This window comes from Astatotilapia calliptera, chromosome 6 (assembly GCF_964374335.1).
Source record: "Astatotilapia calliptera chromosome 6, fAstCal68.1, whole genome shotgun sequence".
Lineage (NCBI taxonomy): Eukaryota > Metazoa > Chordata > Actinopteri > Cichliformes > Cichlidae > Astatotilapia > Astatotilapia calliptera.
This window is the reverse complement of record NC_137427.1, coordinates 42,576,095-42,602,706: the sequence shown is the minus strand read 5'-3', so window position 1 is coordinate 42,602,706 and position 26,612 is coordinate 42,576,095. Positions and strand designations below refer to the sequence as shown.

Sequence of the window (26,612 nt, the reverse complement as noted above, 5' to 3'; positions counted from 1 at the left end):
GCAGAGCCTTCAGTTTTCAGGCCCCTCTTCTGTGGAACCAGCTTCCAGTTTGGATTCAGGAGACAGACACTATCTCTACTTTCAAGATTAGGCTTCAAACTTTCCTTTTTGCTAAAGCATATAGTTAGGGCTGGACCAGGTGACCCTGAATCCTCCCTTAGTTATGCTGCCGGGGGATTCCCATGATGCATTGAGTTTTTCCTTTCCAGTCACCTTTCTCACTCACTATGTGTTAACAGACCTCTCTGCATTGAATCATATCTGTTATTAATCTCTGTCTCTCTTCCACAGCATGTCTTTATCCTGTCTTCCTTCTCTCACTCCAACCAATCACAGCAGATGGCCCCGCCCCTCCCTGAGCCTGGTTCTGCTGGAGGTTTCTTCCTGTTAAAAGGGAGTTTTTCCTTCCCACTGTCACCAAAGTGCCCACAGGGGGTCACATGATTGTTGGGTTTCCTCTGTATGTATTATTGTAGGGTCGACCTTACAGTATAAAGCTCCTTGAGGTGACTGTTGTTGTGATTTGGTGCTGTGTAAATAAAACTGAGGCAAAGATTTCATGGTCTACATCAAAGACATCAATACTGATTTAGCCTGTGCTTGTGTAGGTCCTGTCTGCTCAAAGTAAAATGCTCAGATGGCCCAAGTCACTCAAAGCCAGTATGACATCAGACATGCAGTATCACACAGGGACTGAATACAACAGTAACAGGGAAATGTGTTTCTGTAAGTCAAGCTGTTATTACAGCTCGTGTAAACTGGTTTGATGACTTTGCCCTCTTTGGGGCCCAGCTGTAGCATCCAGTAAATACATCAATAAACTCTATCGCTGGTGCAGCTAAAGTTCAGCTTTAACAAAAAAAGCAAAGGATGAAGAGAGGAAAAGGAAAAAACTCGTGATAACAGTGACAAGAAGAGTTTTTAAAACAGTGTACAGTACCTTTAACTCTAATATCCGGATTGTGAGCTTTAAGAAGACAGGAAAAAGGAAGAAAAAAGACATAAATAAAGAGGATTTAGTTCAGATAGGAGGAAGCAAAGAAAAGAGATCTAACTGAAAGTGACCACGAAGAGCAAACAACGCTTATCAGGACCAATCCAGTTATTTTGTATTGATCGGTTACGATGTCAGGTGTGCTGTTTCCAAGCTGAGATATGAAATCACCCAGTTTCATGAATCTGGAAGCAATTCTTTACATCTCTGCGTTTCTAACATGGATCAACATACGATGCAACTGTAGCGGTTACAGACGATTCCTACCAAGGAACGCTTAACTGATCATCACAGTCATAATCCAGTGTCTGCAGCAGCGATACAAGCAACAGCTGCTCTTTAGTCGACTGGCTCAGTCATGCTGATGTCTAATAAAAAAACAACCGTCTTCACTACTTGCTCAAGTCACTTAGCACATGCCCCGGTAGCTGCATTAGTGGATGTTTTCTGGTCCCTGTTTATTTTTGATCATGGATGCAGATGAAAGATCTTTGTTGCTTCAGTTCTTCTTGAGGACTACACTGATAACTTCCTGTGACTGTGTGCTGGATAGATATTTATAAGACCATAATCTTTCTGGATGTTATTAATTGCAGCGCTGAGCAGATCAAGTGCTGGTAACTAACACCAGCTAGAAAAAAGCAGTTACCTAGAGCGATCCTAAGGGGAAATTCTGCTTTGAGCCCAGATTAAGATGTTTTACTGGAAAACAACAAACTAACACAAACATGTACATCCACATTATCAGCAGCATCATTTTCCCTGAGAGCAACCACAAAGATGAGAAACTGTGATAGGCTGGTTAACAATGGCACCGGGACCAATCAGTGAAAAGAGCTCATCTAAGATATCTGTAGTGTTGTTCAAGGCTGTGCGCTACTCTGCTGTGTCCAACTGGATTATTTACGTGTAGTTGTAATGCTAAGTTATGTTGTGTGTGTGCGAGTGTGTGATCCACTCACCAATGTTGCAGTGCTCCCCTGTCCATCCCTGGTCACACTCACACTTCCCGTCTTTACAAACTCCGTTCTTGCTGCACAGTGGGTGGCAGGCCTTTTGGTCACACACACTTCCAGTCCAGCCCTCCTCACAGCGGCATACGCCGCCGTAACACACTCCATGGCTGCCACAGTCCACTTCACACACCTCTGTAACAGTAACAAAGAGAAATTACTTCATCGACTGCAGAACCGATATAAGCACGTGCACGCACACTGATGCACTCTGTTCTTATTTCACCCGCAGCTGCGTCCTGGACTGCACCCTGTGCACGCCAAATGATGTCTTTACGTACAGTGAGGTTCAGGAAAAGCTCAGTACAGATTACTACAAGTCACTGTGTTAATTTGTGTGTTTGAGTGCACTGAAGGAGCTCAGAACGTCTTTATTTTCCTGAAGCTTGGGTTCGCAGCATGCTAGCCGCTCCTGCACAGCTACAGAAAAGTGTCTGCTCAGGGTGCAGCTTCCCGAGGGACATATGTGATCTTTGACCCTGTTGTATACCTGTGTGCATTGGAGATGGATGCCGTGCATCCCGTTCTTGTTTTTTAAAGCTGTTAAAGATGTATGCTGTGCACCACAATCATTGTACTCTGGATAAAGAAAAAAGTGACTTGTTGTAATTTGGTGCTATATAAATAAACTGGATAGAAATGAATGAAATGTGATTGCAACATGTGTATCGTGTGTATGAATATTATTGCATCATTTGCTGCAATTGTAGAGAAAAACATGTGGAAAATGTTGACGGTGAGCATTTTGTAGGTAACACTACTGTGTGTGCTAAGTTTTGTTAAAGAGTTAACAACATTTTCATGCAACATGCTGATTTCTGTAGTACAGGCCAATACTAAGTGATGACAGTCTGACTTTATTTCTCTTTTGGAGTTTGAAAAATAAAATGAAACTTTTTTATTTACCTTAAATCTTCTTGGTTGCATTGCGTCCAGTACTGCAGCGTTCAGGGCACCTCTAACACTGTCGTCTCAAGTAGCTTCTAATTTGTAACTGATTTGGATTTTTTATGGCGGTCACTTCACTTCTAAATCCCCTCATAACACATCTGTACAGTATTCTGGTTTTACACATGCTTCAACAGAAGGTTTCATTCTGAGAAATAAGAATATGAAATGTGGACATAGACAGGTAAACAGTGCACACACCTAAAGAGCAGTCAGCTCCAGTCCAGTTCTGGTCGCAGGCACATGTGCTGGTCTCTGCATTGTAGGTGCCATGGCCTGAACACTGGTCTGGACACATGGCCTTGGTAATTTCACAGCTGGCTCCACCCCAGCCTGGCTGACAGTGACATTCGCCATGAATACACACCCCATGGGCCGAACAGCTGGGGTCAATGCAGTCCACTGGAGGCAGAGAGGAAATTATCAGCACACCAAACAGTACATACAGGACGCATGCACACGTTCACGCATCAGCTTTACTGTTGAACTCTTGAGGGCAGTTATCTGGAGCCAGATGCTTAAACTCTTCAACCTTAATTACAAACAGCTTTACATACACTTGTGCATTTCCTCTTTTCTGACTCTAAGTCATGACAGAATTTTATGCACGAGTGCCTCATTTCCACATTAAGCAATGAATGGATGTTTGGCTTCTTTCATTACATGCAACCAGACCCCAGACCAGTAAACATATTTGAGGTGTTTTTGGATAACCGCTCAGCACTGCTCACACATCCACCGCTTTGATCATCGACTCAGTGCAAACACAAAATAATATTATGTGTCGTTTTGTTGGGGTAAACCTACACGGCATCTTTGACATAACTTTTCAGATTAGCAGCAGTAAATAGGCTTAACACACACACACACACACACACACACACACAGACTGCACAGACGCACGCGCGCGCACACACACAGACTGCACAGACGCGCGCACACACACACACACACACACACACACACACACACACACACAGACTGCACAGACGCACGCACGCGCACACACACACACACACACACACACACACACACACACACACACACACACACACAGACTGCACAGACGCACACACACACACACACACACACACACACACACACACACACACACACACACACACACACACACAGACTGCACAGACGCACACACACACACACAGACTGCACAGACGCACACACACACACACACACACACACACACACACACACACACACACACACACACACACAGACTGCACAGACGCACACACACACACACACACACACACACACACACACACACACACAGACTGCACAGACGCACACACACACACACACACACACACACACACAGACTGCACAGACGCACACACACACACACACACACACACACAGTCTGTCTCTTTCCGACTGATGACTGAACCCATCTGAAAGTAATGCGATTACTGTCCGCTGTGATATGCATTTTCATATTTGTAGCATTGTGTCTGCATTTACCCACAATGTGAGTCACAGATGATCACTTCCCTCAGCACTGCTGTATGCCTGTGCAGGTCATTACTGATTAATTGACTTTGAATTAGTGCAGTGCATTGTTTGCATCTTGCTTGTAGCCAGGTATCTGGCTAAAACAGATGCTGTGGAAATGTATTTGCACATCATATTAGAATAAATCAATTAAGCGTTTACAGCTGGGGAAATAATTATTAGATCCCCTGTAGAATTGGTAAGTTTGCTTTTAGTGCAGAGACAGAATATCAACCAAAATTCAGAAAAACACAGTGATGTAAGCATTTGGCTCCCTACCCCTGAATTCTGGCTCGCACAGATGGGCTGTGTGCCCATGTGGCACAGATGTAACAGTAAATTACTTACAGACACTTAAACTTGTGTGTCTAAAGCACACCTGTCCACAAAATCAGTTTCTTCCATTCCGACCGCTCCACCACCGTGGGCAAGACGCACGAGAGACGAGACTGCACCGGCCATAAGACCAAGATGGTGGTGAAAAGGTAACAATTATTCCGATTGGAAGAAATAGAAAATGTTTCATCAGTCAATCATCAGTCACTCCGTGCAAGACCTTGGTCTCAGGAGATGAGAGTGAACATGTGGTGGATCAGCCCAAAACTACACAGTTAATGGTCTAATAGCAGTTAGGACCATGGTCACCAGGAACATCATTGGTAACACTGAAATCTTGCAGCACTCGCAGTGTCCCCCTGCTTACAAAGGCACAGGGATAGTTCCACCTTTAGCTTGACCGTGAGAAGGCTTGGGAGAAAATGCTGTGGTCAGATGAAGCCAAAATCCAGCTCTCTGCCGCCAACTCAACCCGCCATGTTTAGAGGAAGAGAAATTACCCAAAGAAGAGCATCCTCATAGGGATGCCTCCCTGAGCAGGGATGTGCTTTCCTCAGCCAGAACGCTAACGTGGGATTGGATGCGTCCTGCAGCATGACAGTTATCAAATGTACCACCAAGGGAACAAAGGGAAGAAACAGAGTGGATGTAGCCAGTCTCCAGACCTCCGTCAAGATCATTTCATATACTTGATAATTACATCGTTCATATAAAGTATTCTTCTACATTTCTGCTTCATATTCGGTCTCTCTTCATTAAATGAGAAATTAAAAACTTTCATTTCAAGTGAGCAAAATTGCAAATTGATCTGTATAAATCTGTTGCAGCTACTGCAGCTGAACGCATGACATTTATAGAGGGATGGAGAGAAAGCTCTTAATACGGGAATGATGTATAGATTGTTTTGCCTTTTAGGGGTTTTACAATATTAATGTAATAATTAAATAATTAGTTTGTCCACAAACACCGGGTAGATCTGTTTTCACCGTTCTTCAAATGAAATCCCCACATGTCCGCGTGGCTACAGTTGAAGCAGTTCATGCTCTGGATTCTAGTTTTGACTGCCGCACACAGGTACTCATCACCATCTGTGCCCATGGCAACACACACTAAGAATATGTCACATTTTTTTATATCACCAGCGAGATTTTATTGAAAATGGTCACAAGGTTCCTCTCTCTGTGACCTGCTTCACAATTTAGCATCTTTAGATGATATTTATTGGATAAAATCTCAGGAAGGAGTTTGATAAAGTACAGGGCAGGAAGTTTGAACAAAAGGACAATTAAATAATTGAATTATTGTAGAGGAAGAGCATTATAGTAAAGAGTCATCCATGGGACTGCCAGGCAGAGAAGCGTGGTTCATCGCTCCACAGAACACCTCTCCACAGCTACAGAGTCCAGTGGAAGTGTGCTTCACTCCACGTGACACATCACTTGGTGATGCAAGGCTTGGATGCATCTGCTCAGCCATGGAAAGCGCACTGTTCTTCAGCTAATCTGAAGATGACGTGCAGTCACGTGACTGTAGTGCCCGACTCTGCAGAAAGCCTCCTACCACACTCTGTGCTTCAGCGTCCACTGACTCCACTTTGTGAGCTTGTGTAGCGTACCGCTGCATGTGTGAGTCGCTGTCAGTCCCAGTCGATTCCACTTTGTTACTGATGCAGCAGTCGAGCCCCTCTCTACTGTTAGGACTCTTATTCTATCTGCATAGATACCAGCTAATCATGACAACAGATGGAGGCAAAAACAGAAAAGCATAAACCTTTGTCCATGCGAGAGATGGATCTGCTCTTTCTCAGTTTTATTGTTGAAAACCGAAACTAATGGGAACCAGATGAGGTAACTGTAGCATGTTACTAACGGCTAACAGGGCCTTTTTCCTGAGTATTTGTCAGAGAGTTTGGATATATTAGTCCAAACAGAGTTAAATCTAAGTTAAAAGCATCACAGGTGCCTCTGGCCATGACAGGTCTACACATGATATTTAAGAGTTTAATATTCTGCACAAGTGTGAGACACTATAAGATGATCACATGCAGAAATAACATTAACACCAAAACAACACAAGAGAAATAATAATTAGAATAACAATAGTTTACTGAATGAAAGATTATGTGGAACTTCAGTGCTGTGGTGACACTTTCACACTCTTACCTTCCTCACAGTTCTCTCCCTTATAACCAGTGTTGCAGATGCAGGCGCCCATTATGCAGATACCATGTCCTCCACAGTGGATGTCAATACACTGGTTGGCTGGCACGTCGCACTCGGTACCTTTCCAACCACTGTAGCACTGGCAGCGTCCACGAGAGTACTGACCGTTACCGCTGCACAGCACCGGGCAGGACGCTGCACCAGACACATGCATGAACGGAACAAGTCACACTTACTAAATCACCCAACAAAGGCAGTAAGATAATTGAACCCTCGAGTTCCCATCAAGCTACGTACTGTGTAAACAACTAAGATGGATTAATGTTCAATAAAATGCTATTCAGTTATAAAGCTCGTGCCCTATAAACACTTAGTGTAACTTTTCAATCATTCTTGATTGATTAAGGAGCAGAGCAGCTGAAAACATGCAAAATATTTAAAGTCTTTGTCATGGTCAGTGTCTCCTTTGCTAAAGGTAACGGGGGATCATGCAACAATTGCTTCTTCCCTGTAGGCGAGGCAGGATCGTTTACCTCGAGAGCAGTCGGGCCCCAGGAATCCTGGGAAACAGTGGCAAATCCCCGAGAGACATTCACCGTTTCCATGACAATTGTGAGGACACTCCATAATCGACTCTGATTTAAAGTGGGAGAGAGAGATTATTTAAAGACATACACACACCAAACTGTGTGACTGCTCTTCTGCTATTACCATAGTTACAGCCAATTAGTCCAATCAATGCATCCAATCACCACAACCGCTCTTTCCCTCTCTGCCGTGCTTTTCTTTGCTCCTTTGCTCTAATTAAAACTGCACACACGTGTGCCAGTGAAGGTTTTCACAGCACACTAGTATTACATTAAATATTGGTCGTTTATTGAAAATCACATCCAGCCAATATAGTTGCAGGTCGCTTCAGTCTCACCAGGTTTATCTGCCAAATTCATTTATCGTGCCTGCATTTCCCTAAAAAGCCCATTCAAGGTTTCTAGTATGTTAAACAAAGACAGAATAATCCTTTTTACAGCGCTAACCCTAACAGACGATTATGTAAGTGGTGCATAACCACAACCAGTTTGGTTAAAAAGTAAAACTGGATGAAATGTTGTTGTCATTTACATGTAGATTATATCGTGACTGATGTTCCCTCACAGAAAGTTCTGGGCTTGAATCTGTTAGTCAACTGTCTGTATTTTCACTTCAAACTCATTTTTCGAGATAACTTATCAGGGAATCGAATGCAGCTTTACTCAACGTTGCTTCGAGTTAAGATCGAGTTGTCTGTCACGTTCCAGATAACCATGAGCTCCAGAACCTGCTTTGATGTTTCTCACTATAATTATTGTTGTTATTATTAACAGTAGTAGTAGATTTGAATTTCTGTAACAACAAGCTGGTAGCACATACGTTGAGCACATGCTTTGAAGAGGTGCACTCACTCTTACAGCAACGTCCCAGGAAGAACAAGCATGTCTCACCTATGATGATGGTATTGTAGGAGACTTGTTCTGTGTTTCGTCCATCATTGTAAAACGCCAGGTGCCAGATTCCAGTGTCCAGGTACTGGATGAACCCAGCCTCATGCACATTCACGGAGCGGATATGTCGGGGGCCTCCCTCAGATTCTTCTTCGAAAGAACCGGCTAGACGTATGTGTGCTGCGTCGGTGTCACTCAGTGCTCGTTTGTCTTTCGAAATAAGTCGACTACCATCCAACAGTTCCACAAAGTCATACTGGAAAACAAAAAAGCACAATAATGCAAACATCTTATTTTCCCCAAGGTTTAGCCTAAAGTTTCAGCTATGACAATCTAACCACTGTGCTCTTTGAGATTTAGAGGTGATGCTCAGCATGTCCAGTTTCTGTCACCCTGCACAGTACCTGGATTCTCCTGAAGGGCCAAGGCCTGGCAAGGACAGCAGTGCAGGTCAGTGTGACAATCGAGTGGTCTTTTTTGGCCTCTTACTGGCTTTGTTAGGCAGTGCAGTGAGAACACATCTTACTAGGGAGCATGGTGACCGTAAGGTTTCACATCGCAGAGCTACATTTGGTCAGTCAGCATTTTCCAGCTTGCCGTCTGTGGAGCACACTTCCAACCGAAGTCAAACATCAGACCCTTTACAGTGAAGGTCAAAGTTTAGTTAAAGGCAAATCAGAGCTGTCGTCATTTTAATGAATGATTTTTTGTTGTTGTTTTTTATTTATTTATTGTCTATTAATTGTAGTTGTATCCATGATGTATTTTAGTTTTATGAAAATTTATGTTCTATTGTAAAATATGTGCATTGTGATTGTGACAAGGGACAATGGTTGAAAATGAGCAATAACTCTAAACTTATGTGCGTTACATCAGTTTTGTCACGGTCCGGGGCAGCGGCCGTGTGGAGAGCGGAAGGAGGACTCAAAACGCAGCACTTATTCAGGTGTGAGGGTGATTTATTGATAATAGCCAATATAAAGTGGGGATGGTAAAACAGAACTAAGGATGAACTAACTGGGAGAAACTACACAAAGAAATAGCAAACCTGAGCATGAAGGGAGAACAGCAGGGAGAGCACGCAGGGGATTACACCAGGTATGAAGACAGACGACGCGACGAGGAGCAGAGGAAATCACACACTATAAGTACACAAAGAGACACTGGGAAATCACACACAGGTGGGGGAAACAGCTGGACCTGATTAACCTGACGAGACAGGGGAACACTAACACCAGGGACCAACAGAGGGAGCACAAACCCAGAACCCAGTGTCTAAAATCCCAAACACAAACCATCCCAAAACAGCCATGAATAATAATGAAAGTAATAACAATAAAGAACATAAACATAAAGTCACTGAGTCATGGCCGCAGGACCATGACAGTACCCCCCCCCCTAAAGGGCTGGCCCCTGACAGCCACAGAAACACACCACCAGACCCGGGCGGGCGGCAGGGGGCCTAGGATGGAGGGACCGGGCCATGACCAAAACGAAGACCCCAGAGTCCCAAACAAACGTTTACAAAACTCACAGGGGAGCAGAGTCCGAAGCACAGTTCAGGCGGCCGGCCATGAAGAAGGCCGTGGCGGCGCGTAAAGACTTCGGGAGGCCGTCCACGAAGAAGGCCGTGACGGCACGCAAAAAGTTCAGGGGGCCGACCGTGCGGAAGGCAACGGCAGCCGCTCAGGCGAAGAGGGTCCGGGGGCCGGCCGTGCGGAAGGCAACGGCGGCCGCTCAGGCGATGGCGGCCGGCCAATAGCCTAGCCGGCGGTCTAGAAAACGGCCGTTTAGCTCCAGACCCAAACGAGGCTGGGCCAGGCGAGGCTGAAGGCACGGAAGCCGGGGCCGCAGCGGGCGAAGATGCTGAAGACGCTGCTGCAGGCGATGGTGCGAATGCTGCAGACACGAAGGCTGGACCAGGCGACGCTGAAGCAGAAGCTGAAGCCGGACCAGGCGAGGCTGAAGCTGGAGATGAAACTGGGCCAGGCGTGGATGAAACCGGGCCAGGCGTGGATGAAACCAGGCCAGGCGTGGATGAAACCGGGCCAGGCGAGGATGAAGCCGGACCAGGCGATGAAGAAGCTGTAGCTGAAGCCGGGCCGGGCGAGGACGAAGCTGTAGCTGAAGCTGGGCCAGGCGAAGCTGACGCTGTAGCTGAAGCTGGGCCAGGTGAGGATGAGGCTGGACCAGAATCAGGCGAGGATGAAGCCGAGGATGAAGCCGGACCAGGCGTGGATGAAACCGGACCAGACGAGGCTGAAGCTGAAGCTGAAGCTGGGCCAGGTGAGGATGAAGATGGACCAGAACCAGGCGAGGCTGAAGCTTCAGGCTGAGGCGTGGCAGTAGCAGGTGGTAGCGCTGCAGGTGATGGTACTGCAGGAGGCGGCGCTGCAGCCACAGGTGGAGAAGCAGCCACAGGTGGAGAAGCAGCCACAGGTGGCCGGACGGGATCCTCGGGCCCCCCAGCCGACGTGGCAGTCAGTGTGGCACGAGGCTGGACGGGCTCCTCGGGCCCCCCAGCTAGCGAAGCAGGAGGCTGGACGGGCTCCTCGGGCCCCCCAGCGAAAACAGCCGCAGAACCAGTGGGCACCGGGGCCCCCGGCACACATGAAACAAAACCAGTAGGCACGTGGGCCTCTGGCACACATGAAACAAAACCAGTAGGCACGTGGGCCTCTGGCACACATGAAACAAAACCAGTAGGCACGTGGGCCTCCGGCACACATAAGGAGGGCTGCAGCTGCGCAGAGCACTGACAGCCCGGTGCAGTTCACAGCTGGCATCTTGGCCTCCAGGGGTCCAGAGTAAGCTGAGGGCAGTAACCCAGCCTCTGGGGAAGCCCCGGAGTGAGCAATAGTCTCTAATGTAGCCAGCTTTTGAGGAACAGGTCCGTAGTGAAACAGTTTGTCTCCCTGCTCAGAAACAGCGGTGGAAAAACAGTGTGAAAATTGTGGCTTAAGGGAGGCTAATGGTTGAGCTACAGACTGGGAAGCTTGTGGTTGGACACAGAACTGAGCCGGAGAATGGCAATAAAGTCCTGGCTCAGAAGGAGCGGCAGAGACACAGTCTGTCAGTTTTGCAGCGGGTTTGTACACGCCCACTTGGGAAGGATCCGTTACCACGAAGGTAGGTAAGCGATCCGTACAGTCTCCCATCCCGCTCTGAATAGCCCCAGAAAACAAAGTCCCGGAAACTGGGGAAAGCAATGCATCCCGCTGACTCACCGCATCGGGCTGCTCGAAAGTGAATGCAGACGGGGGGTGTAGTCCAAGGTCCAAAAGGAGAAACTCCCGCTCCCACGGACATAGCGAGCCTAGAAGCCATGGGAGACCGGTCACCAGACGCTGTAGCCGCCTCTCTATAGCGCGCTGGGACTCCCCGCCCGGGTTTTCCAGCCACAGGTCAATAAGCTCCTGTGTGGCATCGATGAGCGTCTCCCGTAGCTCCCTGGACGGGTTAAGCGCTGCTGGGTCCATGTTGTGGTCGCGTCGTACTGTCACGGTCCGGGGCAGCGGCCGTGTGGAGAGCGGAAGGAGGACTCAAAACGCAGCACTTATTCAGGTGTGAGGGTGATTTATTGATAATAGCCAATATAAAGTGGGGATGGTAAAACAGAACTAAGGATGAACTAACTGGGAGAAACTACACAAAGAAATAGCAAACCTGAGCATGAAGGGAGAACAGCAGGGAGAGCACGCAGGGGATTACACCAGGTATGAAGACAGACGACGCGACGAGGAGCAGAGGAAATCACACACTATAAGTACACAAAGAGACACTGGGAAATCACACACAGGTGGGGGAAACAGCTGGACCTGATTAACCTGACGAGACAGGGGAACACTAACACCAGGGACCAACAGAGGGAGCACAAACCCAGAACCCAGTGTCTAAAATCCCAAACACAAACCATCCCAAAACAGCCATGAATAATAATGAAAGTAATAACAATAAAGAACATAAACATAAAGCCACTGAGTCATGGCCGCAGGACCATGACAAGTTTCATGTTTTGCACTTGGACTATGTTAGACTGCACTGTCCCTTTAAATAAAACACATGCAGAAAGGACAGAGGTCAGCCTCGAACCCTGGCCAGCCGCTCTCAGCCACACAGCCCACTGAGCTAAACCGGCCACGATGCTGTCACATGGTCTTAGGTGAATCTTAAATATATCACCAATTAAACTCTGAGTATTCACATGACATAACAGACGTCTATGAAATTCGCTCTGTGTGTAATGGACCATTTCACAACAACAGTAATAGAGAAAACAATGAGTGAAAGGGGAAAACTCCCTTTTACAGGAAGCAAAGTCATCTAAAGTGCTAACACTGAGCTGTGTGACTGCGTGGATTAGTCCTCTGACAGAACACAGAGATGTCGTCATTAAAGGAATAGTTTAGTGAAGAAGCTTATATTCATTTTGGACTAAGAGTTACAAAGCACTTCACTCACTTGCAAAGTTGCCTGTGAAATATTTATAACTTGAATCAGAATCAGAGAGTCGGAGAGCAGCTGCCTTAGGCTGCCACTAGGACGGCGCCGTTGTTCCTGTGTTGATTTGATGCGCTTTTCTGAGCATTTCGGAAATTTGTTGAAAGTAGAAAAGTCAGACGAACTAGGGACGACGACAAACTGTCCTAAATGTTATAGTAGTGAACAGATATCAGCTGCAGCCACTGGTTCAGTGAGGTTTCATTTTCAGGCGTAAAGATAAAAACATCAATATCGTCTCAGTTGGAAACATATCATGTCGTCCTTTGCCTACAAAATCTCATCCCAGGGTCATGACCTACATTACCATGGCAACTATTGCACACATACACCACAATTAAATGAGTCAGCTCTGTATGCTGAATGCATAACATAGCTTCTAACCTTTTGACAGATGCCCTTTCATCTATATTTACATTATAAATGAAGGTTCCTCTCAGTCCCTTTCAGACATGACCGAGCATAAACAGAAACAGCCACATGATATGTGCCACCTGTAATTTTCTCATCATTTATTGAAGTATTCTCCAGGCTTCTTGAAGGAGATTCCAAGGTCCGTCTTTGGATCTCGGCTGCCTTTCTTTCTGTTCTCTGTCAGAATGATCGCACTTCAATAATGTTGAGGCTGACACTGTGAGAAGCCAGTCCAGTACTGCAAGCTTTCCATTGTGTGTTTTTTCTATCCGAGTATGCTTTTACTGCACTGGCCGTGTGTTTGGGACCATTGTCATCCTCAAACATGAAGCCATTGCCAGTCAAATGGTTCCAATTCTAACCAGATCCCATCGACACCATCAGGCTTCAGCGAACAGTCGATGATCAGCTGAAGGGCCAGATGCAGCTCTCAGGTCCTGTGTCAGGCCTTTACTGGAGTTCAGCCAACATAACAGAACAATCTGGTTATGTACAGACTCTGCATGTTCCATGTCAGGATAATGTTTTAGGTCAACATAAACAGATTATCTTCTCTTCTGAAAATTCACCAATGAGATATACGCCATGATTCAAACCCTAACACCAAGGCTGCCGAACCTGGTCCCCGAGCTCTGAACCTGCTCTGACACTTCCTCTCCGTCGTTCTGCTCCCCTGAGGCCTTCAGTGGTGAGTTAGGTCACTCTCTCTTGAAGGTAATCTGTTGTCTAAATGAGTTCCTTATCCTTTCCCAGATGATTACTTATTAATTAATAATTAGTAATAGTCTTTAGTGGGCTAAAACTTACTTAAGGTCACATCCCATTGAGTCAGCTTCCTTCTCTGACTTTAGATACGTTTGACCAATAGAGGAAAATTCACTGGAAAAATGAGCAAAGAAGCAGCAACTGTGAAAGAGCTTCAGAAAGACCAGAGACGCAGCAATACCGAAAACATTCAGCCGAACTTTGTTTTGTTTTGTTCAAAAAATGTTGCTTTGTTTTTGTTTTTTACAAATGAGTCACGCAGATGCTGGAAAATAATGTCAGGGCATTACACTAACTTGTTGCCACGGTTGCACTGCTATGCCTAACTTTTTTTCTTAGGCGCACCCAAAGTTTTCAACCACATCGCTTAACACAGCAGTTCTACATGTGCACTTTTGGGGGAAATTGCTGTCTATGGAGACAAAATTGATTTGTAAATGATTTACTAACAATCTTGTCAACACAAAGTTCTTTATTTGGAGTGCATTTCTAGAAGAAAGATAAGTTACTGAATGGGTGCTTGTGCTTAAAGTGCGTTGGCACTCTTTGGCAATATTGCAGACAATGTTAAACTCAATCATCACATCGGCTCCTCTGACGGCCTGTTTGGGGGAGGAGCCACTTGGGCAGTGCTATCGCAGCCACTTCTGTCAGGCCTAGGCTGCTCACTACGGCTCACTAGGGCTGGGTATCATCACTGATTTCTACAATCCATTCGACCCCGATTCACAAGGTCCTGATTCGATTCAATTTTGCCTCAGACAGTCAGAAATATTATAATTCTGATCATTTATCAGTACTGATACACATGAGACTTCATCAGAGGTGTGAACATCACAGCAGATGCGTTTGTGTCAAAGTAACTGAGGATAAAAGAGAAAAAAACATGAAGGAGACTTTCCTGGCCTGGCTTTTTATTGCAGATAAACTTAAAACTATTCTGCAATTTTGCATCATTTTAAAACAACGGTAGACTGATGGGTAATAAGCACATGAATGATGCCGAAAACAGAGATCTGAGACGGGAAGTACAGAGAGAGAGAGAGAGAGAGAGAGCTGTGCATGAAGTGCAAAACAGCAGAAGTCAGAGGGAATTCATGACGAGGTTTATGTGAAGCGTAGTTTGGATCTTCTTTTGCTGCTGGTTCAGTGAATTTTGGTTGGAAAGAGACAAAACCTGCAGCATCAGAATCTCGCGCAAAAAAGCCGTAAACACAAAGCGCGGACCGGACGCATCAGAGTCAGCGAGCTGTCGGCTTTCAGCCCCGACGGCGTGTCCGTGTACGGGCCGTCGGGTGAGAAAGCCGCGAAACAGAAAGCTGATTCTGATGCATGGAGGTCCGCTCTGTGTTTACGTCTTTGTGTGGAGTCCGTTACCTGCTCTCATGATGGTTGTTGAAATAGTTTTGTGAGCTTTAACCTGAGATTCTGGCGTTTCTGGCAAAATAAGTTTATATTTAAAAGTCGATTCAGGATTTAATGAATCGATATCGCTTTATTCAAGCTACTCACCTCTCTCTCATATCATAGAGGTCCCGCCCCTGACTATAATAATAATAATGGATTGGATTTATATAGCGCTTTTCAAGGCACCCAAAGCGCTTTACAATGCCACTATTCATTCACTCTCACATTCATACACTGGTGGAGGCAAACTACGGTTGTAGCCACAGCTGCCCTGGGGCAGACTGACAGAAGCGAGGCTGCCATATCGCGCCATCGGCCCCTCTGGCCAACACCAGTAGGCGGTAGGGTAAAGTGTCTTGCCCAAGGACACAACGACCAGGAAAGAGAGCCCGGGGATCGAACCGGCGACCTTCCGGTTACAGATACGCTTCCCAACCCCCTGAGCCACGGTCGCCCCACGACTATGTCTGATTGGGACACACGACAGGGGCATGATGTGTGTCAGTTGTTGACCACACGGACTTTCAGAGACTTTTTTTTTTTTTACTGGAACAGCTGGTTGCACTGCTGCTACCAATGTTTTTTTTTTAGTCGCACCATTGAAATATTTGGTCGCACTCTAGAGCCCTGAATGTTATTAACAATGAAAGGATGGACACAGAGGCACAGAGGATATATTAGCAGTCTCTTAAAAGTCAATGCTGACTGCCAAATGGCAAAAACTTGAACCTATGTCATCGCACGACAACGTGAAAATCACTCAGGTGTCATTTTCTATCACTGCTGTTTGAATCAATGATTAAAGCTAGACATTACTTCATTAGTACTTCAAATGGTGAAAATATCACTTCATGCACTTTTTCCACTCTCCAATATGTTGGTGCAGTAGTTCTAAAGTAGTCCTGGTAACATTTGCATTCCCGTGTTACCTGTGTATGTGAAGGTGGTAGGCCTTTGCGTCCATACACACCAACAAGAGCATCTCTCTGGACGGAAATGTTGAATTTCAGGAACTGTGGTTGGTCGATATACAGCTGGGACCTCCAAAACACACCTTGAATAAAGAAACAGAACAACATTAACGTCAGTGATTTAAATATTAACACTCCCCAACTGACTTTCAGAAATGCCGCCTTCTCAGTGTTAATTGTCTTTATAAAAACAGTGTGATTTGTTATTCATTTCCCATCGACTTCTGTTTCCTGCAACTGCGTGTGGTGTTGTAGCACAACAAGTTACTACTGCGTCTTATTCATAAATATGTGGCAAAGGAATTCATTTCAAGAAAGCCGTTTAACCTTTAAGGCTTATTACTGTGACACACTCGAAAATAATGTCAGAAGTGAAAACCAGTAAACAAAACTAGTGATTTCATTCACAGTGCTACAGATGCAGAGTTCCTCACATGTGGAATATTTATAACTCCATCCTCACAATTTAGATAATGAAAGTCTTTGGACTGTGAAGCCAGAGAACCCACGCAAAGGCCCCGGGCAGGTGGGGGTATTGAACTCAGGACCTTGTTGCTGTGTGTAACAGTGCTAATCGCCACTGTGCTGCCTTGTTTGCAAGTATAGTTATTATAATATGATTACGTTCCTCTTTGTAGTAGATTTAAGTAACACACTCCACTGAATTGTTAGAATCTCTGCCATCACTGATATAACTGATTAACAGAAACATGGAGGTGAAACACAGAAAGATTCCACTACACGACGTAACAATCCTACAAACTGGTGTGGGGTGTTGGAAATGTTACACTGAGTTTACAGAGTATTAATCACAGCAGATCCCGACACAGGTGCATTTGTGTACACAGCTCACCTGCAGGTATATCTTGTATGGCTCGTCTCCCCACATCCACCTCTCCTGTGTCTATGGTGTTGTTCTCTAGAAAAAGCATCTTACCTGCAGAAGGAAAACACATCAAACTGAATCCATGAGATGCTCTAAAAGCCACCATCATGGCTACGTAGGAAGAACACTGTCCATCATCGACATCGGAGATAATACCAGTGCTTGTTAGAGAGCTAACAGACACTGGAGACAGGTTACATTGGTTGTGGTACTTCACTACAGAAAATTCACTGCAGAAGAAATGATTATGTTTGGTCAGTTGAAAACAGTAAGTAAGTGAACATATAATAACACTCAGAGATTTCTTACAGGTTAATTAAGGTTTTCTTTTGAGTGAGTGCAAAGTCACGAAAGAAAACAAAAGCTGAACCTCAGAAAGTGTCGGCACGCTTACGTGGCTGATCCCTGTGGTTAACAGTTATATATGTAAATGGTAACTGGGCTGGTTCTTTTCTACTCTTGCAGAGCAGGTTGTATAAGCACCTTGGATGCTTTATACAACCTGCCTCATTCACTTTTGCTATGTTTTTCTGTGCTTTCTATCCAACATTCAGCCTACAGGAAACGCAACAAAGAGCAACTTGGGGTTAATATGTTGCTCAAGGATGTTTGGCACACAGACTCGAGCAGCCAGGAGTTGAACCACCACCACTGCTTTGATTAGTAGATGACATGTTCTTCCTCCTGACCTGTACCCCATACCTCACACAGAAACTCCAGTGTATGTCATGCTTTTAAGAGGGTAAAGAATAATCTGCAGGTATAACATCTGGAACAATGAAAGTGGAATTTGTAGAAAAATCTAACCAGTTAAAGTAAAAACCAGTTAACCTGGAACACCTACCACACAAACCATTAAAGAAAAGACTGGGAGGGCCATAACAACAAGGACAAACGTCAATGATGCATGTTTTATAGAATCTACACCTTACTAAACGTTGACAGAATGTATTATACTGTAATGGACGGGATTATGAGTTAACTTGGCTGTTGTGTTATTAATGTTATTGTGTTCAGAACTGCCACACTGTTAAAGCAAAGACGCCCTTAAACCTGCAACAATGTGATTTACTGAATGTCCTTGAATGTGTCAGTCGTGGACTGTGACACTAACACTAACTGATACTGAGAAAAGGTTCCTTCACACAAAGGAATCATGGCACACACACCTGTTTGTGTTTCTTTAGCTGCAGTGTAGTTTGCAGAGAGTAGAGCTAGAGTGTGTTCACCAGCACTGGCTCAGGTGTGTCAGCAGAGTGTGAATATTTACCTGTGCTATGCATTAGCTGATATGACATGCTGCATATAACTCAAAGACGCAAACTATTATTTCTTATGTGAGAAAGACTCCCACCCCTGACGTTTCTGTAGTTCTCCTCACTCTTCCTGTGTATAACAGCTAACACACAGGAGTGGAGATCTGCTTTCCAACACTGCCATTTAACTCATTCTTTGCCTAAATCGTTTAAAACTGTTTAACTCTTTCTTTCTTTTCTTTAACATTATCTGTGACTTGTTTTCGACTCATATCCCTGCACATATTTAAACTGTTGTAAGTTTAAAGTTTGGGAGCAAACTTTTTCCAGCAGAAAGGAAACATTTATAGTCTTTCTCTGTTTCCAAACAACGATTTCAGAGCCCTCACAGCTTTCAGTAAACATCCTCCAACAGTCGGTGTGTGCTGCTGTTATCTCGCTCATTTTAAGTTTTATTCAGCACTGCTTTGTGGTGTGAACAGAAGGGATGAGCAGCGAGAAAAAGAAAAGAACGAATTGAGAAAAAAAGGCAAGAAAAGCTGAGAAAATGAAGACATGAAACTAAAAGAGTCTGACAGGCAGACAAAGAGAGAGAATAACCACAGAACAGAAAAGCTGCACATTTAACAAAAGCGTGACTGGCAGGGTGAGGTCAGCAGCCGTGGCTTTTGTCCTACATCTCTGTTACCTGTTACACTCATTTTTCTTTTACGATACTTCTCTGGTTTCTTTGCAATGCTGTTAGTCACTGCCTTCAAAATAAGTTTTCAGACTGCATAACTTAAAAACAAAGCATGTTATTGATGTGAAAATCTGTTTGGTTTGTATCTGGTTGCTTTGAGTTGTACTGTCCATTTCCTGTCTTCTGCCTCAAGTCCAGAGGGACTCAGAGCAGGGTCACTACATCTCCATCTTCAAAAAGCCAGTTAAGGGTGTTGTTCAAGTCCAACTCAGTGTGTGTGTGTGTGTGTGTGTGTGCCTGCCAAGCATCAAAGTGATATCAAACATCAGACTCTGAAAAGGGCTGGAGAGAAACCCTGACCTCTGAGAGTGAGTGGCAGATTATAATATGTGGTAAACTCTGAAGGCTATCCTGGGCTCCTGTGTCCAGCTCTTTTCCACAGCTTTTATTGTTTTTAATGTCAAAAGAAAGGGAAGGAAAAATTCTTTAAGCAGGGACTCACTGTTGTCTGTAGACACTATAAATGTGTTGGGTGTTGTGTCTCTTCCTCCACCTCCATTTTCAAAGGCTCCGTATCCCTCACTCTCCTGAAGCTGCCAGTTTAGACCAAACAGGTGCATGGCTGCAAAGAGGAGCAGACGAACAGGGGGGCAAAATGTTTAGTGTTCAGCAGTAATCTATTAGACACTCAAATATGCAAGCGAACACCAGTCTAACCATTCGCTCACCTCCACACACACACATAAACAAGCATCAGGTGTGTGTTTGTGTTAAAGCATCAGACAACTTTAGACATCAAGCTCATCTCCTGCTACATCTCAGTTGAGAAATAAGTAGGATAAAAAGTGAAACGAGTATCCACCAGCTACAGAAACATCCACAACCACACAGCTCATCACAGATCTCAGCTCAAACTGTTGTTCACTCCTACAGGACAAGGAGCCTCAGAATTATGTTGAAACAAAATGAGCAAGCGTGTCACATGTTTCAGATCACAAACAAACCTGACTAACACTGAACATGCAGTTTTAAATGAAAATCAGATTTATTAAGTGAAAAACAATGGACCTGTCTCGCCCTGTGTGAAAAAAGAATTGCCCAATAATAAGTTGTGCTGCTGGCAGCGAGAAGAGTAAGTGTTTGCGATATGGATTTCAACATCCCCGCGGAGGAATGTTGTCCATGTCGTCTTTCTATAAAATTGGAGGGTTATGAGAACAGCCTGTTTAAGGTCACGCCAGGTCATCCAGATCCTGAAGCAGTAAAGCAACAGCAGCCCATCATACTACGACCACCATATTTGACCTTTTTATGGAATGCTGTTCATTTTGCACCACATGTAACAGGATGCAAACCTTTCAAAATGTTTAAATATTATGCCATAATTCCACAGAATAGTTTCCAAAAAGTCTTGTGGATCATGAACACGTCTGTGTGTTCCTTTAGTCAGCAGAGGTTTGTTCTTTGGAACTCTGCCAGTCTTTATCTCAACCTTGAATCATGAACAATATCTTATCTGAGGCAAGTGAGAGCCACGGTTCTTTGATGTTGGTCTGGGTTCTTTGATGTTGTTCTGGGTTCTTTGATGTTGTTCTGGGTTCTTTGATGTTGGTCTGGGTTCTTTGATCTTATTCTGGGTTCTTTGATGTTGGTCTGGGTTCTTTGATGTTGGTCTGGGTTCTTTGATGTTGGTCTGGGTTCTTTGATCTTATTCTGGGTTCTTTGATGTTGTTCTGGGTTCTTTGATGTTGGTCTGGGTTCTTTGATGTTGGTCTGGGTTCTTTGATCTTATTCTGGGTTCTTTGATCTTATTCTGGGTTCTTTGATGTTGGTCTGGGTTCTTTGATGTTGGTCTGGGTTCTTTGATGTTGGTCTGGGTTCTTTGATCTTATTCTGGGTTCTTTGATGTTGTTCTGGGTTCTTTGATGTTGGTCTGGGTTCTTTGATGTTATTCTGGGTTCTTTGATGTTGTTCTGGGTTCTTTGATGTTGGTCTGGGTTCTTTGATGTTATTCTGGGTTCTTTGAGGTTGTTCTGGGTTCTTTGATGTTATTCTGGGTTCTTTGAGGTTATTCTGGGTTCTTTGATGTTGTTCTGGGTACTTTGATGTTGGTCTGGGTTCTTTGATGTTGTTCTGGGTACTTTGATGTTGGTCTGGGTTCTTTGATGTTGTTCTGGGTTCTTTGAGGTTGTTCTGGGTTCTTTGAGGTTATTCTGGGTACTTTGATGTTGGTCTGGGTTCTTTGATGTTGTTCTGGGTTCTTTGATGTTGGTCTCGGTACTTTGAAGTTGTTCTGGGTTCTTTGATGTTGGTCTGGGTTCTTTGATGTTGGTCTGGGTACTTTGATGTTGTTCTGGTACTTTGATGTTGGTCTGGGTTCTTTGATGTTGTTCTGGGTTCTTTGATGTTGGTCTCGGTACTTTGAAGTTGTTCTGGGTTCTTTGATGTTGGTCTGGGTTCTTTGATGTTGGTCTGGGTACTTTGATGTTGTTCTGGTACTTTGATGTTGGTCTGGGTTCTTTGATGTTGTTCTGGGTTCTTTGATGTTGGTCTCGGTACTTTGAAGTTGTTCTGGGTTCTTTGATGTTGGTCTGGGTTCTTTGATGTTGGTCTGGGTTCTTTGATGTTGTTCTGGTACTTTGATGTTGGTCTGGGTTCTTTGATGTTGGTCTGGGTTCTTTGAAGTTGTTCTGGGTTCTTTGATGTTCGTCTGGGTTCTTTGATGTTGTTCTGGTACTTTGATGTTGGTCTGGGTTCTTTGAGGACGGGGACAAACACTTTTTCTTAGCCCTGTATTTTCATCTTTTATTTCATTGTTCCAGTTTCTGTTTGTTTCAGAGGGTTTAGTCCTCCTGCGTCTTTCCCCCTCTGTTATATAATTTTATGCCTTTCCCTGTTAATGGTTATTTAGCTCCTGTTTTATTTTGGTAGTTTATTTACCCCCAGTGCCTTGCATTTATTAGCTGAAGCTATTTTTTCTCCCCTTATGAAACATTTTGTTATTTGGATTTTGTGTTTTCTTCCTCATTTTTAAAATACAGATAGTTTTTTGTTTTATTCCATCTGTCTCAGGGTTCCTTTACCTGTAACCGTTGTCTTGTTGGCCATCTCATTGTGTTGGACTTGCCAAACAATTCAAAACATCCTAGTACACAGGCAACAGTTTTTCAATTCAACAAAAGTCTGTAAAGATGACTTCTAGATTTAATTATAGACATAAAAAAGTTGTAAATTTGTTATGTATCTGAGGAAATCTGTAGTGCGGGATTAATTTGATCCAGATCAAAATACTTTTTCTATCATCAAGCCCATAGATAATCAGATGTCTGTCTGAAAGGAAACCCACACTCAGCCAGGCACATAAACTGTTTTTACAGTATCGCAGTTATCTTTTCATCTCCAATAAGTATGATGCACATGAACATGGAGTGGTATTTATAAAACACTTCACATTTTTGATTGACAGCTTTATTTTGAACAAATATAAATAAAATGAAAAACAAAATACATTTAAAAATAAAAAAGAAAGCAGAAGTTATAAAACACACAAACAAACATTAAGTTCCCATCAATAACTCTATCTACATGCTCCAAATGGAGAACGACGAATTCATCTACTAGTTAATAATTTACCAATTAGTGTTCATAATCTAGACACACATAAAACACTATCACACTTGTGATACCTTGTAAAAACAGTCTTTTCCTGTGTTTTCTAAGCACTTTGACATCCACAGCTTATCTTGATGTTTGTGTTTTCTCCTAAATAGCTTGACTGGATAATTTGTTATGACACAAAAATGTAAATACAACAATGTTATAACAATTGTATCATTAGCATCTTTTTCATTATTTATTTCACTTCTAGTCTCATTCCACATTCAGAGCACTTGTTTTTACAAGCCACATTTATTCAAACTTAAACAGCACTTTGTGTCTGTCAAGCTCACCAACAAACAACAACTTTGAGCTTCAGTATGTCCAAGGACACTTTAACTCTCACACAGGACCAGGTAAAGACTAAACCACTAACTGGCAGATTGTTCTACCTTCTGAGCTACAGCCACCACATCACTGCTTCAGACTACATATCACATTTAACACTTCATATATTTAGTGAGTTAGAGGATCAATAGGGGGTCCATGTCCCTCTTTCGGACACTCCCATAGGGCTTAAATCTGGGACTCGCAGCCAATTGCTCTTAGAACTGAAGAACCTTCTGGGATGAAACGCCTTCAAGAAAACTTACAGAAGTTCAGACGATTTTCTTTCCAAGCTCCTTAGGCTGAACAACACCTTCATCACAAAATACAGGTAGCTGCTTTAAAAACAGAAAGGTTAACAACTAATATAATCTGTTGATATATCCTGTGTGACAATCTTAAGCCAATTTTTTTTTCCAGAGCTATTTTTTTCTAGGATCAACATTATTGTGACACATGACATTGTTCTAATAGCAAAGCTCCACCTCTATAATGTCTCTACTGTCTGGAACTTAAAAGAATTCGTGAATATCTGATTTCTGCACTCTCACTGTAATACATATTACAGTGAGTTGTGTCAAGGACCAATTACTGATTTAACATGGCAACATTTATTGAGAGAAACCCCTGCTGTGGATCCTCCTACGACGCTCAACACACACTAATGCAGTTATTCTGCACACACATAGACAACCATCTGCCTCATTAAATTAGAGCCCTGCTGTGCTAGCCTGTTACCCACAACCCCTCATAGTGAGCCATGAGCAAAGGGTCATGGGAGAGTGCTGGCTAATCAACAGCAGCCTGAATGTGCATGTGTCGGCGTCTGTGTGAGTCATAAGGTAAGAGGATAATGGCGAGGGCAACGATCATGCGAGAGCGAAAAACCAGTAGAACAATCTTGTGGATTTAAAGGTAGATTCAATCTAAAAACTATACATTCATCCATCACATGGTGTCAGCAGCTTTCTGCTACCAAATATTTCATATTATTTAGATATTTTATATTACCTTTGTGGAACTGACAACATAATGAGAAGAGTGCAATAGAAACTTCATTGTGGAAAAGTCTGCAGCATGAAGAAGACTGACTACCCCAAAGCAGACCAGGGCTTCACTCTGAGCCCAGTTCAGCCCACCCACAGTGGATGCACAGTTGTGCCAAAAACATTTTGCTTTTCCAAGATTTTATGAATCTAGAGGCTCCTCCTTTTCTTTTATCTGTTTATTGATTGATTTCTATCAGTGTTCTTCCAGTCACTACATTATATGTATAATATAATGTCATATAATAAGACAATGTAATAATATATTGGCTTCCCTTCATTGGCTCCCTGTTAAATCCAGAATTCAAAATCCTGCTCCTCACATACAAGGTCTTAAATAATCAGGCCCCATCTTATCTTAATGACCTTGTAGTACCATATCACCCTATTAGAGCACTTCGCTCTCGCTCTGCAGGCCTACTTGTTGTTCCTAGAGTATTTAAAAGTAGAATGGGAGGCAGAGCCTTCAGTTTTCAGGCCCCTCTTCTGTGGAACCAGCTTCCAGTTTGGATTCAGGAGACAGACACTATCTCTACTTTCAAGATTAGGCTTCAAACTTTCCTTTTTGCTAAAGCATATAGTTAGGGCTGGACCAGGTGACCCTGAATCCTCCCTTAGTTGTGCTGCAATAGACATAGGCTGCTGGGGATTCCCATGATGCACTGGGTGTTTCTTCTTCACTCACTATGTATTAACAGACCTCTCTGCATTGAATCATATCTGTTATTAACCTCTGTCTCTCTTCCACAGCATGTCTTTATCCTGTCTTCCTTCTCTCACCCCAACCAATCACAGCAGATGGCCCCGCCCTCCCTGAGCCTGGTTCTGCCGGAGGTTTCTTCCTGTTAAAAGGGAGTTTTTCCTTCCCACTGTTGCCAAAGTGCTGCTCATAGGGGTCATATGATTGTTGGGTTTTCTTCTGCATGTATTATTGTAGGGTCTACCTGACAATATAAAGCATCTTGAGGTGACTGTTGTTGTGATTTGGCGCTATATGAATATAATTTAATTGAAAATTGACAATGGCTAAGCTGACAGGAAGAATAGAAAAAGGGAAGTTAGGAGAAAATATAATAAAAGGATAGCACACAAATAGAAATGCACAATGTAATGTACCAATGCTGCATCTCTAATAAAAACCAAACAGAAGGAAAAAGAACATATAGCACCTGGGACGCAGAAATATGAAAATGCACAGAAATATAAATCACCAATCTTCTTGTTGTGTGTGTGTGTGTGTGTGTGTGTGTGTGTGTGTGTGTGTGTGTGTGTGTGTGTGTGTGTGTGTGTGTGTGTGTGTGTGTGTGTGTGACTTCACTGTGAGGGCTAACTGTTTTTAAGCCAGAAGAAACCCACAGAGAAGTCTTATGGAGAGCTACAGGGTGACCCCTGCAGGCTGAGCTATAGAAGCCTGTTTTGCCCCTTGTACTACCTACAGATACTCACGCTGAAAATCAAGACGAAGAAATTATGCAACTTGGCAGCCGAAAACTGCACTGTAACACAAAATAGTACTCAGTGATTTGTGTGGCCCCCATGTGCAGCATAAGGGCTCCGAATGAGATGACAGATGACATCCTGGGTGTGGGGAGGGTTCTCCTCTCAGGGGATCTGGACCTGGGCATCAATGAGCTGCCTGCATGCTCTGGCCACATGAAATAGTCATTCACCAGGAAGAACCTAGGACCAACGCTACCAGCATAGGGTCTGACAATGGATCCAAGGAGTACAGCCGGTACCTGATGGAAGTCAGGGTGCCATTAAGTAGCCTGCAGAGGTCTGTGCATCTGTGGCCCTTCATGGTTGTGCCTCCCCAGAACATCATGCTGAATGAAGTTACAGGCAGCAGAACGTTCTCCATACCATTGCACATTTGCAACATGTGCTCAGGGTGTACCTGCAAAAGGCACAGGGTGCCCATGGTGGGCCTGCCAATTCCTTTATTCTATGGCAAATGCCAGTAAGCCTCCATTGTGCCAGACAGTGTTCACAGAGCCCACTAGAGGACGCTGAACCCTCAGGCTTTCCTCAGGAGCTTTGGTTTTGGTTGGAGACATTCACACCAGTTGGAGGTTATTTTGTAGGGCTCTGTTCCTCGTTGCACAAAGGAGCAGATACTTCTGCTACAGGACTGCACCTGGGCAGTTACCTGTCCAGCTATCCTAGAGTTACTGCCTGTCTCCTGAAATCTCCTCCATGCCCTTGAGACTGTGCTGGTAGCAAAATGTCAATATTGATGTGCTTTCCTGGAGGTTTTGGAC

The 26,612-nt window shown here is 44.0% G+C and overlaps 1 protein-coding gene across 6 annotated transcripts in view; it reads right to left on the bottom strand.

Annotated features, from left to right (window-relative positions):
• Nucleotides 1–26,612, bottom strand: part of tenm3 (teneurin transmembrane protein 3) — a 229,339-nt gene that overhangs the window by 81,488 nt on the left and 121,239 nt on the right. For 4 of the 6 annotated variants that reach the window (XM_026172117.2, XM_080303276.1, XM_080303278.1 and 1 more), the window contains 9 exons: nt 19,824–19,943; nt 17,351–17,434; nt 16,456–16,580; nt 8,441–8,696; nt 7,496–7,597; nt 6,963–7,157; nt 3,157–3,357; nt 1,957–2,142; nt 941–967 (listed from right to left, as the gene is read on the bottom strand). In XM_026172117.2, the coding sequence (XP_026027902.2) occupies nt 941–967; nt 1,957–2,142; nt 3,157–3,357; nt 6,963–7,157; nt 7,496–7,597; nt 8,441–8,696; nt 16,456–16,580; nt 17,351–17,434; nt 19,824–19,943 (1,296 nt within the window). The remainder of the gene's footprint in view (nt 1–940; nt 968–1,956; nt 2,143–3,156; nt 3,358–6,962; nt 7,158–7,495; nt 7,598–8,440; nt 8,697–16,455; nt 16,581–17,350; nt 17,435–19,823; nt 19,944–26,612) is intronic. The other 2 variants (XM_080303277.1, XM_026172118.2) reach the window with 1 other exon arrangement.